This window comes from Mauremys mutica, chromosome 13, assembly GCF_020497125.1.
Source record: "Mauremys mutica isolate MM-2020 ecotype Southern chromosome 13, ASM2049712v1, whole genome shotgun sequence".
Classification (NCBI taxonomy): Eukaryota; Metazoa; Chordata; order Testudines; family Geoemydidae; genus Mauremys; species Mauremys mutica.
The window spans coordinates 32287014-32304674 of record NC_059084.1 but is presented as its reverse complement, the minus strand read 5'-3'; the positions used below and the strand labels follow the sequence as shown (position 1 = coordinate 32304674).

The window sequence follows — 17661 nt, the reverse complement described above, 5'->3', positions numbered from 1 at the left end:
GCAGGCCTGCCAGGTGAGCAGTGTAGGGTAGCCAGGTCCTGCCCTGAGAGGGGGAGAATTGTGAATCGCACCTGAGCCAGGTAAGGCCAAGAGGTGGGCACACAGAGCCCCAAAAGGGACTAGAGCCCACAGCTAGCCCCAGAACGACGCCAGCATCCCTTGCCCAACTAGTGCCATACGGAGCTGAGCCGGGGAGACTGATACCGGGGAGCAGGTCTACACACAACTTGTGTCTGCAGCACATCTCTGGCTATGAGTAACCGTCTGTTTGTGCTGCTATTGTACACCTGGTGGGTGTGGCTAGCCCACCTCCGCTCTTCTAGCACTTTACAATTAATCATCACGGAGCGCTAAGGACACGATTTTGTCACGGAGGTCACAGATTCAGTGACTTTAAAAGAATTCTGTGACTTCTCTGCCTTCAGCTTCAGCTGTGCACACTGGGGCGGCAAGGCTCTGGCTTCACCCCTCCCCCCTGGAGTGGCAGGGCTCTGGCTTCACCCCTCCCCCCCCCCCCGGGGCAGCAGGGCTCTGGCTTCACCCCTTCCCCCTGGAGCGGCGGGGATCTGGCTTCACCCCTCCCCCATGGGGCGGCAGGGCTCTGGCTTCACCCCTCCCCCGCGGGGCTGCAGGGCTCTGTCTTCACCCCTCCCCCCAAGGGCGGCAGGGCTCTGGCTTCACCCGGGGCGGTGGCGGGACTCTGGCTTCACCCCTCCCCCCTGGGGTGGCAGGGCTCTGGCTTCACCCTTCCCCCACGCCCGGAGCAGTGGGGCTCTGGCTTCATCCCCCTGGGGCAGTGGGGCTCTGGCTTCACCCCTCCCCCCTGGTGCGGCGGGGCTCTGGCTTCACCCCCCCCGACCCGGGGCGGCGGCGGGACTCTGGCTTCACCCCTCCCCCCTGGGGTGGCGGGGCTCTGGCTTCATCCCCCCTGGACAGTGGAGCCTGGGCTGTCAGCCCCCCGGGGTGGGGGTCTCAGTCTGTCAGCCCCCTGGCAGCGAGGCTCAGCTTTCAGCCCCCTGGTGACAAGGCTGCCCTGGGGGGCAGGGCTTGATGTTTCAGTGCCAGCCCCAGAGCAGGGGGACTCGGGCTGTCAGCCCCACCTCGCCCTTGGGCTTCAGCCCAACCCTCCTCCACCCATACCCTGAATTTGTACAGCTTTACCGTGACTATTCAATGAATTTTGCTTAATTTTACCATGACAAAAGCTTATCCCCACTGACTTGTATCAGTAAAATCAATACCCAGAGCACAAAGAATGCAGCAGAGGCGGAAGCTGCTCTGAGGATATTTCTCGACAGTTGATTTACCTCAGTCTGGTGCCACTTTGCATTGTTCATATAAATAACCTCCATATAAATATCTACAAATCTGGTGCAAAACACAACAAGACAGGAGTGACTGTTAATCACCCCGATCAGTTAGTAGGAGAGAGAAGGAGCCCTGGGCTGGAGTCTGAACCAGACAAACAAGTGGCCCTTACGCTCTCCAGGGATCTCTCCACTACAGACGCGCCAGAGGCACAGCTGTACTGCGTCCCTGCAGTGTAGACACTTACTACAGCAACGCAAGGGGGGGTTGTTAGTTAACCTGCCCCATCGGGCGGCGGCAGCAGGGTCAATGGGAGAATTCTTGTATCTACAGTAGGGAACCCAAATAGCGCCCAGAGCCTGATGTTTTCATAGCTCTGAGCAATGTAGCTAGGCTGAGCTACGTTTGGGTGCACACCAGGCCTCTGAAAGCCACTGGGAAACCCCAGCAAATGCTGAGTGGAGAGAAGCAGCAGGTAATGGGTCAGATCCTTTGGGGTTTTCTAGCCCAGAGGGAGTAAAGGTCTAACACAAGGACTACGTGGGAAGATTTGTGTTTAACAGCAGTGTGGAGGGTGGGCGGGGGAGAGGGCCACGCCTGGCTGGGAATCCCCAGCTCACAAGTGGACTCAGACTTTGCCTGTCCCTCACCCCTACCCAAGTCGTGGGGAGGGTCACACACAGTTTGGCTCCTTCATTCCTTCCCCGCCTCACTTTGCTAGCCTGCTGCAGCACCTCTCTAGTGTCTCTACTTGTCACTCTGCCGGTCCCAGCTCTGCCCCTGAGGCCTGGTCTACACTTGACTACCAGGCTGACATGGCTACATCAGTGAGAGCTGTGAAAAAACACCCCCTGACTGACCCAGCTCTAACCTAACCCCCGGTGTCAGCACAGCTGTCGGTCCTATGGCAATGGAAAAACCCCTTCCGCTGGGACAGGTTGCGTCTGTACAGCCTTGGCACATAGTGCAGATGTGCCCCGACTCTCTGACCTGTACAAAGGGGACAGGAACACGCCGCCACCTTGTAAAGTGCACTAAGTTCTCCAGGTGAAAAGCCTCTGCGTTATTATGCTGAAGCCATGCAGAGAAAGCAGCACTGCTACTCCCACGGCTCTCAGAGAGGCTCCTCTGATTAGCTCAAGGGAGAGAGGTACAGAGCTGATATTTGTTGCAAATCTCCCCACAGCCAACCCCAGCTGGGACAGATTCCTCCCAACTAACGAAAACCAAACAATTTACCCAAATCATTATCGGTCTGCTCCACAGCGTATCACAAGTTCTAAGCATGAAATACAACTACCCAGAGAGGGCAGCTTCTCCACTCCTCTTCCTGCTAATGCAACATTTACAAAGAGTTCCAGCACTTTCAATCACCAGCAAACTGCCCTTAAAAACTTTGGTATAAAGTGTCAATTTCTGGAGCAACAGCCATGGTCCTCTGGGGAGCCCAGTCTCTGACCGCACTTATCCATTGATGATCTTCTGGCTAATGTACCCAGGCATTGTGTAGAGTAAAAGGACCAGGAAGATGGTCACCACAGCAATAATGATCAAAGCAATGATGTACTTCTTGTACCGCTTCCAGATAAAAAAGATGAAGGTTTTCATGGGATTCACAAACCAGTTGAAGGATGTTTTTGGACGGCTAGAACGGAGAAAGGAAAAGGCTGTTGAGCTCAGACAAAGCAAAGCAAAGCTCCACCCAGTTCAATTCAGTGCCCTGGAAATCTACAACATACTGTAGCTGCTGCTACTCACGGGCTGCGAATAACCAGGTACCAGATCAGTGGAGATCAGCCTGAATCCCTGAGCCCCCAAACTCAAATTGATGCCTGTGCCCACAATGTCTTCCTTCAAAACAGGACCCCATTCCCTGCATTCATTTCACTGCCAGCACAACCTGGAGGCTTCGTAGGAGCCCAGACATTAGACCAGGGCAGTCAATAGGCAGACTGCGGGTCAAATCCAGACTGCCAGACACTTTTGAACAGACCACGAAATCTTTGTATTTTCTTATTATCATTATTGTTATTTTTGTATTATTTTCTCTGGAGCCTGGACCCTGCACTAGACCAGGGTTCTGCAAGGCACCCACGCTGCAGATGACAAATAGCCTCTCCCGCTCCCCTTTCATCTTTCGATGCATGCAGAGCACACACCTGCAGGCCATGGGAAACATCCGGAGGGCCTGCAGAGTGCTGGAGGATGACTGCACTGGCAGCTAACTAAGGCCTAGGCTGTTCTCCATTTTTGCACCAATGAACTTGTTCACTAAAACCAATGTAGTTACACCAGTGCACCCTCCTAGTGCAGGCACAACTACAGTGATACACAAGCCCTGTCGCTTGTTTCAGTAAATATCTCAGAACAGCTCTGCCCAGGGACTCCACTTGGAGCCTCAGCTGGAATTGCTCGGTGCCAGGGACTCAGCCCACACTCTCAGTGGAGATGGCTTCACCGCAGGGACTCCGTCTACAGCCTGAGCCCCGGCGTCCCCACAGCTCAGTGTCTCTGGATTCTGATCTTGGTTCCATTAAGCCTGAAAGCTCCTCCCTTTTCCCTCAGTGACTGTGCGCAGGCTGCCCCAAGCTGAGAGCAGGCATGGTATCAACCCCCAGCCTACATTCCAATGCCTCTCTGCCTGGCACGTGTACATGGCACAAGTCAGCAGGGCCTGCTGAAATCCATCCTTGAATACTTAAGGAGCTGACTGACGAGATCTCTGCGCCATTAGTGATTCTCTTCAAAAAGTCATGGAAGACAGAAGAGATTCCAGAGGCCTGGAGGAGGGTAAATATAGAGCCCAACTATAAAAAGGGGAATATGGACAACCCAGGGAATTACAGACCAGTCAGCTTAACTTCTGTACCCGGAAAGATAATGGAGCAAATAATTAAGCAAGCAATTAGTGAACACCTAGAAGATAAGGTGATAAGTAACAGCGTGGATTTGTCAAGAACAAATCATGTCAAACCAACCTGATAGCTTTCTTTGACAGGGTAACAAGCTTTGTGGATGAGGGGGAGTGGTAGATGTGGTATATCTTGAGTTTAGTAAGGCTTTTGATACTGTCTTGTGTGACCGTCTCATAAACAAATTAGGGAAATGTAACCTAGCTGGAGCTACTATAAGGTGGGTGCAAAACTGGTTGAAAAACTGTTCCCAGAGAGTAGTTAGCAGTGGTTCACTATCATGCTGGAAGGGCCTAACGTGTGGGGTCCCGCAGGAATCGGTTCTTGGTCTGGTTCTGTTCAATATCTTCATCAATGATTTAGATAATGGCATAGAGAGTACACTTATAAAGTTTGTAGATGATACCAAGTTTGGAGGGGTTGCAAGTGCTTTGGAGGATAGGATTATATAATTCAAAATGATCTGGACAAACTGGAGAAATGCTCTGAAGTAAATAGAATGAAATTCAATAGGACAAATGCAAAGTACTTCACTTAGGAAAGAACAATCAGTTGCACACATACAAAATGGGAAATGACTGCCTAGGGAGGAGTACTAAAGAAAGGGATCTGGGGGTCATAGTGCTCACAAGCTAAATATAAATCAACAGTGTAACAATGTTGCAAAAAAAGCAAACATCATTCTGGGATGTATTAGCAGGAGTGTTGTAAGCAAGACACGAGAAGTAATTCTTCCACTCTACTCCGTGCTGATTAGGCCTCAACTTGAGTATTATGTCCAGTTCTGGGTGCCACATTTCAGGAAAGATGGGAACAAATTGGAGAAAGTCCAGAGGAGAGCAAAAAAAATGATTAAAGGTCTAGAAAACATGACCTATGAGGGAAGTTTGAAATAATTGGGTTTGTTAGTCTGGAGAGGAGAAGACTGAGGGGGACATGATAACAGTTTTCCCGTACATAAACCGTTGTTACAAGGAGGAGGGAGAAAAATTGTTCTTCTTAACCTCTAAGGACAGGACAAGAAGCAATGGGCTTAAATTGCAGCAAGGGAGGGTTAGGTTGGACATTAGGAAAAACTTCCGAACTGTCAGGGTGGTTAAGCAGTGGAATAAGTTGCCCAGGGAGGTGGTGGAATCTCCATCATTGGAGATGTTTAAGAGCAGGTTAGACAAACACCTGTCAGGGACGGTCTAGATAATACTTAGTCCTGCCATGAGTGCAGGGGACTGGACTCGACGACCTCTCGAGGTCCCTTCTAATTCTGTGATTCTATGATTGATACTCACTTGGGCTTCTCCAGGGGTTCAGGCTCTTTTCGGCCCAGACCAACAGGGTTCTTCTCGGCCTCCTCCACAGTCAGTAGCTGGAACTCAGCTTCCACTTTGCCCTGCAGAGAAACACACTTGAGACACACTTCAGGACAAGTCAGACTGATACTGTCTCGTCTAGAGCCGCAGGGCCAGGTTTTCGATGGTCACTCAGTGGAAGTCAGGCACCAAACCTGCTCAGGTGCTTTGAAAATCCCTCCAGGTGCCTATCTGCGTCTACAGGCACCTAAATACCTTTGAAAATCTGCCCCTCGGGGCCTTTCTGGCCTCTGTCCCAGTCCCCCACACGGAGTGGCCTCCAGAGCCTCTCACAGCTCCCGACACTCGCCTCTCGCCAGCGCCACCAGGAGCAAGTCAAGGCACCATCCAGACACACCTGTGCCCCCAGAGCCGTGGCAGGCTGCCTGCCCATGCAGCCACCTCCTCGAGACTCATCTCCTAGAGCAGGAGCTGCCCAGCGCAGGGCTCTGCGCACTGTGCCTGTCATGGGGGGTCGGCATGTCGAGCGGCACTCCCCTGTTTGCCCAGTGATACCCCCCATCACAGTGCCGTTCCTGGTGCTTTAGACATATCCTCCTGAGCACGGATGCTACAGGACCGGCGAATGTCCACTCGAGACAAGTGCTTGGCACAATGACTGCCCTCTCCAGAGATCAGGCACAAAAGGCCCAGTGAGAGAAGCCAGAGGCATTGTCCCAGCAGCCCACCGGGAGTGAACAAGACCTTCCTTCTGGCACACTGAACCCAGCCTGCATTCCACCGTGGGGCCGTGTCCCACTGAGACATCACTAGGTGTTGCTGCATGGAGCTGTGAGCATGGGCGCATTGCTGGCATGCTTCCTCAGCTGCTAGCACCTGGTTGGTTTGTGCAGCGAAAGGGGGAACCTGGTGCAGGCATCTCAGCAGCACGCCAGGCTACAGCCCCCTCCCGCTCCCTCTACTGAGATCCTGGCCGCACCTCTCCCCACACACCTGCTGATTTTCACATGCCCTGTCCATGGCCCCTCAGAGCCCCAGGACCTCCTGGCCACCCTCTTCCCGGCTGGGAAACTGCAACTAGCCATTGCCAAGGTCAGGGGACATTTCAGCTCCTAGCCCCACATCCCTGGCTACCAAATATTCCTACCCTTGGGGGGAGCGTCCTCACTCAAACCACAGGAGTCCACTCAGGGCCTTCGGGGGAAATGCTTGCCAAGTCTAGGATCCCATCTCACTGCTATGGCTGATTCAGAAACTGCCAGTGTCAGGCTCTGTCTGAGTCCCAGGGGGACCCTGGGGCAGCCAACCCCACGCCCTCTCCTGTGCTTGTTGACAGGAATCACAGACCAGGCAGGACAGGGTGAAACGTCTGCAAGATCCAGGCAGCTGGAGCTCAGTGGGGAGCCAGGCTTGACTTCTTGCTAGCCCAGGCAGGAAGCTGGAACCAGCCGGGAGAGGAGGCTGCCCTGTGCCCAGGAACAGGGGACTCAGAGAAGCAGCAGCCCTCCCACCAATGACAATGCCTTCACATCAGCCCACCTCCTCTCGCCTGCACGGCAGGGAAAATCTCCCATAGACACTGCTGCCCCCAGAAGACCGCTCAGCTAAGCAAACAAGCTCTGAACAGTGCTGAGCTGGAGGCTGAGAGCACCGAGCTATGACGCGCTCTGCCATATCCACGGGTCCTGGGACACACAGCCCCATGCCCACTACAAAACTTTTGCAGTTAGCCAGTGCCCAGCTGCAGGCCTCACGCTCCACAGAGCTCAGGCAGGCCAGCACTGAGCACTGCCTCACAGCACAAGGGCTCTGCCCCTCTCTCCTGCTCCTTACCGTCAGGATGTACTTGTTCCCACTGGGGTCTGTGAACTCAATGTCTTCCGGCTTAATCGACGACCTCTTCTTTTTCTTCTTCTTCTTCTTCTTCTCCTTGGCCTCTCGCTCCTCTCGCTCCTCATCTTCCTGGTCTTTCAGTTTGATGAAAGGCCACCAGCCCCTCATGCGCTTGTTCCGGAAGATGGAGAAGCGGGGGGTGGCCTTTTCCTTGGCCATCTTAATGGTGCACTGCTCAGAGCTCTTGGCTGCCCGCACCATGTCGTTCAGCTTCAGTTCAATGGATCCTTCAAAGACAGGCAGGAAGTGAGAACCTCAGGGATCGATCATTAATGTAAATGCAAGTAACATATTAGGGCCAGCATCAACATGCTGCTTGGCCTGCACCCATCCCAGTCCCCAGAGAGTCAGTCACATTCCCACCACAGGCAGTGATTTCTGTTTGTAGCTCTCAAAGGAAAGGTCCATCAACAGTGTTATCCTCACTTTAGGGATGGGGAAAGTGAGGGTCGGAGGGAGAGGAAGTGACTTGCCTCACATGCTGAGTTGGTGGCACAGCCTGGAACAGAAACCAGATCTCCTGAATCCCACTCTTCTGGCCTAGCCATTTAACCACTCTGTCTCCTATACAGAGTCACCCCTGAGCAGTGCCACATTATGCCTCTCATCAGTACCTGTAGGTCTAAATCTACCCTCTTCTCACGCCCCAGCTTGTCCCTCATGTTCAGGACAGAATGATAAAATCTTGACACTGGGGTGGGAGAACTAACACTTTGTTCAGGCTACAGCCAGGATGCCAGCACCATCGCCAGCTCCCTCCGGTTCTATCTCCCTCGTTTTGTGTCTTTGTCACAAATGTAAGCAGCTCATGTCCCAGAAATACCACAATGTTCTGGTCTAATGATCTCTTCTTGCCATCAGTAGATGGCACTGCTGAGCAGGTTTGCGTTATATGCCTTTCCATGCCAATGAAGCCTTTTGAATTGATTGGCAATGGGTTAATTAATAAAAGGAGCTTTTGTCGGGGTTAAAGGTGTTACCTAGAGCTGGATGAAATGCAGGATTTCCAGCTCACAGGAAATTTCATTTTTAAAAATTTGTTCCAAATCGTAACGAAGCTAAATTTTTAGAAATTTCCTGAAAACCAGAAATCCTGAATAAAAACTGTTTCAGAAACATTGGCGCATGCTGTTTCCCACACAAAACCAGCTCCCAGGACTCCGGACAGCAGCTGAGTAAAACTGACATTCTTAAAGAGACATGGTGGGGAGGGAATATCTTTTATCCGACCAGCTTCTGCTGGTGAAAGAGACAAGCTTGTCTCTGGGATATCCTGGGACCAACACTGCTACAGCAACATTGCAAATGCCATTCTTGTCAGTTTCAGTGCTGGGGTGAGCAGAACCTCTGCTACCACAGGAATGTTAGTTTCACCCAACAGCACCAGGGGCTCTAAGGGCCTGCAGCTCTGGGGCATGGGGACAAGAAGCCCTGGCTCTGGGCTCCTGACTCTGCAGCAGGAAGCCTGGAAGAGGGAGTTCTCGGCCTTTCCAGGCTCCCGGCTGTGGAACCAAGAGCTGACCAAGGGCTTTCAGGCAGGAGCCTGGAAGCCCTGGCTTGGCTGTGTGCCCCGGAGCCCTCGACTCTGGAAGACTGGGGTTTCCTGAGCATGGGGCAGCCTATACGGTGGGGCTGTCTCAGAGCTGTGCCCCCTGGAACCCTGGGCTCCTTTGCAGCCTGGCAAGGGGGCAGGTTTCCCAGAGAACACTGAAAATGTGGTGAATCTGAGCTGTGTCTATGAAACGCTCCAGGTTCAGTGAATTGGCATTTTCCACTCAAACTGTTTCAGCAGAAAATTTCCATCCATCTGTATTATTATGCTTGAAATAAAGCACATCCATCTGCTTATGTTCCCCTCAGAGGGCCTAGTGTTTAGGGCCAAGGTTCAAAGTTTGGGTAACTTAAGCCTAACGGAAGTAGGGAGCATTTTCTGCACAGTCTGAGAATTAAAGGAAGATCCTGAAAGGAGAGAAGAGTTGTCAGCAGTCTGCCTATGGTGTTTCTAAGGCACCTGCCACCATGGCACCTAAGTGCCATCAGAATCACCAACCACTACCTCTAGGCTGAAAGCTTCCTCCTTCAACCAAAAGCCCTGGTTCACGCTGACCCTCTGACACAAAAGTATTTCTAAAGCTGCATGAGGGCTCCAAGTCCCTGGACAGGGGGAGCTCAGAGGCAGTGGGAAGGTGGTTATGCAAGAGCCAGAGAGAAGGTGAAGGTCACTATGCCAGAGTTTCTCAAACAGGGGTCACTGCTTGTGTAGGGAAAGCCCCTGGTGGGCTGGGCCAGTGTGATTACCTGCCCCGTCCGCAGGTCCGGCCGATCGCGGCTCCCACTGGCCATGGATCGCTGCTCTGGGCCAATGGGAGCTGCTGGAAGCAGCGCATGCCGAGGGACTTACTGGCCGCTGCTTCCAGCAACTCCCATTGGCCCCGAGCAGCAATCCATGGCCAGTGGGGATGCCACTTCCAGCAGCTCCCATTGGTCCAGAGCAGCGATCCGCGGCCAGTGGGACCTGCGATCAACCAGACCTGCAGACGGGGCAGGTAAACACACGCCACACCGGCCCGCCAGGGGCTTCCCCTACACAAGCGGTGACCCCTGTTTGAGAAACCCTTCACTATGCAGAGCAGCAGTGGGGTCAGCTTTGGAAGAAGCTGCTCACTCACCCCCGTTCCGTGGTTAGGGGGCACAGTACTGCACAGTGCAGAGATGGGTCAGAAGATAAATAACTGGCTTGAATGAGAGAGTTTAATCCCAATGCCAGGAACCAACTGGAACCTGGTAGGACCCTGGTGTTGTAAGCAGCAGTTCTACCAGTGGGCAAGTGAGCTCCCTGCAGCCCCGGCTCATCTCAACTGGGAACCATTTCCTGAAAAGCTCAGGGTGGGCGGCCTGGGCAAGGGAAGCAGGCAAGGCACAGAGAAACAGCCTACTTCTCTCAGCAGGAGGATACTGTACCTAGAAAGTCATTCGCTGAAATCCTGTCATAATCCCAGACCTGAAGGACCAGGACAGCTGGCTCCCTGAACTCAGATTCCTCCAGGGAGAAGATGGAGTCCTTCTTCTTATAGGAGATCTCCTTCTCGGTCGGGAGGTAGTCGAAGTGGAACACAAACCTCCAGTTAAAGTTGCCTTCCCCAGTCAGAGAGTTAAAGTGAACGTCTGTTTCTTGTTTCTCATGGTCCAGACCTTTGATCCAGCTGCAGAAGAAGCTCAATTAACATCAATCGTCATGTTAAAGCAGCCCCAAGTGTCAGTGTCACTAAGCTGCTGGGGTGCTGGGAGCAAGGGCCCCAGGCTGAGGGGCAGCGCTCAGTCACTGCTCAACAGCGCCTCACAGCAACCAACTCTTATTCAGATTAATAACGGGCTTAGCCCACGAGGCTCACCTGGTTCAAATGGCAGATAGGAGCATGTCAGGGGTGCCAGGTCTATGCTGGGACACAGCCATTATGAGGGCTCTAAAGGGGCCTCTCTCCAGCCTCTCTTTTTTGGGGGTGCAACCCCCACCATTTAGATGGTCCAGTATCTGATTATGGGGACAAATCAGGCGCTTGGTTTTCTGAATAATAGGAACTGAGCCCACAACTAGTTGCTGATGCAAAAAATGCAGGAAGGAATTGCAGGCGTTGGTAAGCTGGTCCAAGCTGTGCAGAAGCTGCATACCATGTTAAGGGGGGACAGTGCCTGGGTAGGCTCAGTCCTAGGGATGAGGACTGACACATTCTGAAGAACAAGTCTGGGCTGGGTGTCAGGACCAAGGCCTTGGTGGGTAGACTAAATGGCAGGGGTGGCTCCAGGCCCCAGCACGCCAAGTGCGTGCTTGGGGCGGCATGCCGTGGGGAGCGCTCTGCCGGTCGCCGGGAGGGCGGCAGGCAGGGCTCCGGTGGACCCTCCCGCAAGTGGACTGCCTCTCCGAGCCGGGCACGCCTGTGGGAGGTCCACCGGAGCCGCGGGACCAGCGACCAGCAGAGAGCCCCCCGCGGCGTGCCGCCCTGCTTGGGGCGGCGAAATGTCTAGAGCCGCCCCTGCTAAATGGACAGGGAGCTAGACTTCCGCAGGAGGTGGAGGCCCCATGGCTGGTGAGATACGAGGAGAGGCTGGTGATGTCTGTGGGACTCAGGCAGTAGGGGGCGCTGCAGTGTCAAGGCAGGGTCAGACTGGACAGGCCAGCTACTCATTCTCTGGCCCTGTGGCTGTCTCTGCTCATATGATTCCCCATCAACTCGGGCACCTTTTCACGTAGATGTCGCTGGAGGTTTCTCCTGTTATTGGATTAACGTCATCAAGAACCACGTCGTCTGTGTTCCAGATGATGACACGCAGCTCGTAACTACCAGAAGGGAAAGCCAAGGGCAGGTAAGAGAAGCACATTCCAGTTCAGTGTTTGTCAGGGCCAGGCGAAGCTACCCCCTCCTCCCCCCGGGACAATGGCCAGCACCAGCACCCACTCAGCCCAGCCACCCATCCTAGTGCTGTGCTGTGCTGTGCCTTCTGCCAGGGGCCCAGGACATCTCGCAGAAGGCCCCTCTCATGTCACTCGGGCCCAGTTTTGCAGATTCTAGTACAAAGAGGTGTCTGAGCCAAAGCACATCTCCAGCGTACTGGAATCTGCCCAGCACGAGTCAGGCACAAACAGTAGCAAGAAGAACAAGAATGGCCCAGGCTTGGGTTTTTGAGGCACCTGCGCTGAGCTGTGTGCTGACAGTGGTACTGCTTCAGCTCAGACGCTGCTGTCTGGGGTTTGGGCTCCGCCTGGAGCAGACGTAAACCCAGGGGACATCTCTCCTCCCGGCCTTGTCTGTGTGAGGGGCAGGAGCAGCTTTCCCTCCGCTCAGCCACCCGGCATGCGGGGACAGAGGGAGTCCCTGGGAGAGCAGGATGAGGTGAGGTCTGCAGCCCCCCTGAACCAGCATCGAGAGGAAGCCATGGAGATGTGCCAGGGGCCCAGGGCTGAAGCAGTACCACTGTCATGGCCTAGCGGTGAGCCTCTAAGCCTGACAGACCAGTTAGTCTGCCCTTCTCACCCAGTCACAGCCTCCGTGGGCACAGACTACAAGGGAGGCATGCAGAGCAGGACCCCAGGCTGCGGTTATAAACACTGGGTTTGTAATGGCCCCGCCCCGTCCCCTCCAGGCCTGTACCTGATTGGCAGCCGTGGCTTGATATTGACAGGGGGAGGTGCTGGGACATCATTTGGAAACATGTCAATCCACATGTGGAGGGAGCCCTGCAGAAAGGAAAGAGCTGAGCTGCTTCAAAGGATTCACCAAGGCTGAATTCACGAACAGATTTACTCTCCCACTCCCTGACCTCCAGAGAACCCTCTTCCCAAAGCTACTGACCCTTCCTCACACTTCTGGGTCACAGCAACCCTCACAGCAAGCCCCTCAGGATACAGAGAGCACGTGCCACCGCTAGGAAAGGCCTGCCACACTGTAGAAGTCGCTTGTATTTAAAATGTCTCCTTATGGGGGGAGGGAGTATTTTAAGGAATAACGTCTGCTTAGGACGTTGTTGTCATGGGATTCACCAGCATCCTTACAAAATAGTTGAATACAAGTTATTTACTATGTGAAACTGAAATAGAACATTTCTTTTCTATCTCACAATAGCATCACTTCACTGGATGTTTCATATTTGTCAGTGGCAACCTTAATTTGCTCTCTACTAAAACATCTCACCCCCAGGCTTGGCTTCCCATCAGTCTGATATTGGTCCTGGACAAGATTATGAAATGGTGGATATGGGACTTGATTCATATAATCAATGCCAGTGAGCACGGGTTTAGGGAAAACAGACCCTGTCAAACTAACTCGATATCTTTTTTTATGCGATTACAAGTTTTGTTGATAAATGCAGTAGCGACGGCATAACATACATAGCCTTCTGTAAGGTGTTTGACTTGGTACTGCATGACATTTTGATTAAACTAGAATGATATAAAATTAACATGGCACACATTAAGTGGATTAAAAGCTGGCTAACTGATAGGTCTCAAAATACAATTGTAATGGGGAATCATCATTGAGTGGGTGTATTTCTAGCAGGGTCCCACTGAAATCTGTTCCTGGCCCTATCTTAGTTAACATTTTTCTCAATGACCTGGAAGAAAACATAAAATCATCACTGATAAAGTTTGCAGATGACACAAAAAATTGGGGGAGTGGTAAATAGTGAAGAGGGCAGGTCACTGATACAGAGTGTTCTGGATCGCTTGGCAAACTGGGCACAAGCAAACAGTATCATAGAACAATGGGTTAGAAGGGACTGCAAAGATCATCTAGTCTAGCCCCCTGCCAAGATGCAGGACTTGTTGTATGTAAACCATCCCAGATAGATGCTCTCCAGCCTCCTTCTGAAAACCTCCAGTGAAGGAGCTTCCACAACCTCCCTAGACTGTCTGTTCCCTTGTCCTACTGTTCTTACAGGTGGGAAGTTTTTCCTGAGATTTAATCTAATATGAGTTTTAACAGGGCTAATTGTAAATGTATACATCTGGGAACAAAGAAAGTCAGCCATACTTACAGGATGGGGGACTCTGTCCTGGGAAGCAGCGATGCTGAAAATGATTTGGGGATTGTGGTGGACAATCAGCTGAACATGAGCTCCCAGTGTGATTTTGTGACCAAAAGAGCTAATGTGATCCTGGGATATATAAACAGGGGAATCGCTAGTAGCAATAGGGAAGTTATTTTACCTCTGTTTTGGCACAGGTGCGAACACTACTAGAATTGTGTCCAGTTCTGGTGCCCACAATTCAAGAAGGATGTTGATAAATTGTAGAAAGTTCAGAGAAAGCCACAAGAATAATTAAAGGATTCAATCACCCTGACATCTGCTGGGAGAGCAATACAGCAATGCACAGACAATCCAGGAAGTTTTTGGAGAGTGTTAAGGACAACTTCCTGGTGCAAGAGCTGGAGTAACAGACTAGGGGCCATGCTCCTCTTGACCTGCTGCTTACAAACAGGGAAGAATTGGTAGGGGAAGTAGAAGTGGGTGGCAACCTAGGCAGTACTGACCATGAGATGGTTGAGTTCAGGATCCTGACAAAAGGAAGAAAGGAGAGTAGCAAAATATTGACCTTGGACTTCAGAAAAGCAGACTTAGACTCCGTTAGGGAACTGATGGGCAGGATCCCCTGGCAGGCTAACATGAGGGGGAAAGGAGTGCAGGAGAGTTGGCTGTATTTTAAAGAAGCCTTATTGAGAGCACAGGAACAAACCATCCCGAAGTGCAGAAAGAATAGCAAATATGGCAGGCGAGCAGCTTTGCTTAACAGTGAAATCTTCGGTGAGCTTAAACTCAAAAAAGAAGCTTACAAGAAGTGGAAATTTGGACAGATGATTAGGGAGGAGTATAAAAATATTGCTCGAGCATGCAGGGGTATAATCAGGAAGGCCAAGGCACAATTGGAGTTGCAGCTAGCAAGGGATGTGAAGGGTAACAAGAAGGGTTTCTACAGGTATGTTAGCAACAAGAAGGTGGTCAGGGAAAGTGTGGGACCCTTGCTGAATGAGGGAGGGAACCTAGTGACAGATGATGTGGAAAAAGCTGAAGTACTCAATGCTTTTTTTGCCTCGGTCTTCACAGACAAGATCAGCTCCCAGACTGCTGCACTGGGCAGCACAGTATGGGGAGGAGGTGAGCAGCCCTCAGTAATGAAAGAACAGGTTAAGGACTATTTAGAAAAGCTGGACATGCACAAGTCCATGGGTCCAGATCTAATGCATCCAAGGATGCTGAGGGAGTTGGCTGATGTGATTGCAGAGCCATTGGCCATTATCTTTAAAAATTCATGGCGATTGGGGGAAGTCCCGGACGATTGGAAAAAGGCAAATATAGTGCCCATATTTAAAAAGGGGAAGAAAGAGAACCCGGGGAACTACAGACTGGTCAGCCTCACTATAGTCCCCGGCAAAATCATGGAGCAGGTATTCAAGGAATCCATTTTGAAGCACTTGGAGGAGAAGAAGGTGATCAGGAACAGTCAACATGGATTCACCAAGGGCAAGTCATGCCTGACCAACCTGATTGCCTTCTATGATGAGATAACTGGCTCTGTGGATATGGGGAAAGCGAAGGACGTGATATATCTTGACTTTAGCAACACTTTTGATATGGTCTCCCACAGTATTCTTGCCAGCAAGTTAAAAAAGTATGGATTGGATGACTAGACTATAAACTGGATAGAAATCTGGCTAGATTGTCAGGCTCAACGGGTAGTGATCAATGGCTCAATGTCTAGTTGGCAGCAGAGTGCCCCGGGGTAGGTCCTGGGGCCAGTTTTGTTCAACATCTTCATTAATGATCTGGATGATGGGATTAATTGCACCCTCAGCAAGTTCGCAGATGACACTAAATTTGGGGGAGAGGTAGATATGCTGGAGGGTAGGGAAGGGGTCCAGAGTGACCTAGACAAATTGGAGGATTGGGCCAAAAGAAATCTGACAAGGTTCAACAAGGTCAAGTGCAGAGTCCTGCACTTAGGACGGAAGAATCCCATGTACTGCTACAGGCTGGGACCGACTGGCTAAGCAGCAGTTCTGCAGAAAAGGACCTGGGGATTACAGTGGACGAGAGGCTGGACATGAGTCAGCAGTGTGCCCTTGTTGCCAAGAAGGCCAACGACATATTGGGCTGCATTAGTAGGAGCATTGCCAGCAGATCAAGGGAAGTGATTATTCCTGAATATTCGACACTGGTGCGACCACACCTGGAGTATTGTGTCCAGTTTTGGTCCCCCCACTACAGAAGGGATGAGGACAAATTGGAGAGAGTCCAGCAGAGGGCAAAGAAAATGATTAGGGGGCTGGGGCACATGACTTACAAGGAGAGGCTGAGGGAACTGGGGTTATTTAGACTGCAGAAGAGAAGAGTGAGAGGGTATTTGATAGCAGCCTTCAACTACCTGAAGGGGGGTTCCAAAGAGGATGAAGCTAGGCTGTTCTCAGTGGTGGCAGAAGACGGAACAAGGAGCAATGGTCTCAAATTGCAGTGGGGGAGGTCTAGATTGTATATTAGGAAAAACTATTTCACTAGGAGGGTGGTGAAGCACTGGAATGGGTTACCTAGGGAGGTGGTAGAATCTCTATCCTTAGAAGTTTTTAAGGCCTGGCTTGACAAAGCCCTGGCTGGGATGATTTAGTTGGTGTTGGTCCTGCTTTGAGCAGGGGGTTGGACTAGATGACCTCCTGAGGTCTCTTCCAACCCTAATATTCTATGATTCTATGGTTAGAAACCATGCCTGATCATGAGAGACTCAGCTCAATCTATTTAGCTTAACAAAGAGAAGGTTAAGGAGTGACTTGATTAGTCTATAAGTACCACCATGGGGAGCAAATATTTAATCATGGGCTCTTCAATCTAGCAGAGAAAGGTCTAACATGATCCAATGGAAGGAAGTTGAAGCTAGACAAATTCAGACTGGAAATAAGGTGAACATTTTTAATAGTGAATGAGTAACTATTGGACCAATTTACAAAGGGTAATGGTGGATTCTCCATCACTGACAATTTGGAAATCAATTGGCTGTTACTGAGGACATCAGTATAATTAGCCCCATTTTAAAGATGGGAAACTGAGGCCCATGGAGGTGACATGATTTCCCCAAGATCACCCATCAGACTAGAAGGAGGAAAATAACTCTGGTTTGCTGAGTCCCAGGCCAGTGTTCTAGCCACTAGGCCACCCTGCCTCCTGTGATATCCAGCTAGCAATTTGGCATCTGCACACACTAATGCAGTTCTGTAGCATCAGCAAGTGAGGTGCTGCCTTTGAAAGACTGGCCTTACTGAATCAGATAAGGCTCTCAATTTTACAGCTCATCCAGAGCTGAGTGCCCCAGCCACGTGCCTGTGTATTGAATCTGTCCTGGCTAAGGACTAATGCTGCCTGCTGAGTCACCACAACCACTTCCTCCTCGCTGGAGGGCGCTCACCCAAGTTCTGCCCAGACCCAGCCAGCCTGCGAGATCCATTGTGAGGTCTTGTAGCATGGCTGCAGTATTTTGGTGTGGTCTCATCCATGCCGTACAGAGAGAGACTCAGCTCCCTGTCCGGTGATGTGATGCTGTAGCTTTGGCTATGCTGCCAGTGTGTTTGTGGTCCATTATCAGACCAGGTTCTTGCCATGTTACTGGTGGCGTCTGTAGCCGTACACCGGGCGTTTGGGGGTGAGATGGAGAGCTGGGCTTGTGCCCCGTACAGTATCTCAGCAGCACACCACGATGGAGC

General features: G+C 51.6%; 1 protein-coding gene across 6 annotated transcripts in view; it reads right to left on the bottom strand.

Moving 5' to 3' along the window:
• Positions 1-1264: 1264 nt before the first annotated feature.
• The window catches only part of LOC123348122 (fer-1-like protein 4), a 127212-nt gene continuing 110815 nt past the window's right edge, over positions 1265-17661 (bottom strand). For 4 of the 6 annotated variants that reach the window (XM_044985513.1, XM_044985512.1, XM_044985511.1 and 1 more), the window contains 6 exons: positions 12568-12653; positions 11658-11756; positions 10382-10623; positions 7361-7647; positions 5507-5607; positions 1269-2953 (listed from right to left, as the gene is read on the bottom strand). In XM_044985513.1, coding sequence (XP_044841448.1) covers positions 2773-2953; positions 5507-5607; positions 7361-7647; positions 10382-10623; positions 11658-11756; positions 12568-12653 — 996 coding nt within the window. In that variant the 3' untranslated portion in view covers positions 1269-2772. Of the gene's footprint in view, positions 2954-5506; positions 5608-7360; positions 7648-10381; positions 10624-11657; positions 11757-12567; positions 12654-17661 lie in introns of all 6 variants that reach the window. The other 2 variants (XM_044985515.1, XM_044985510.1) reach the window with 2 other exon arrangements.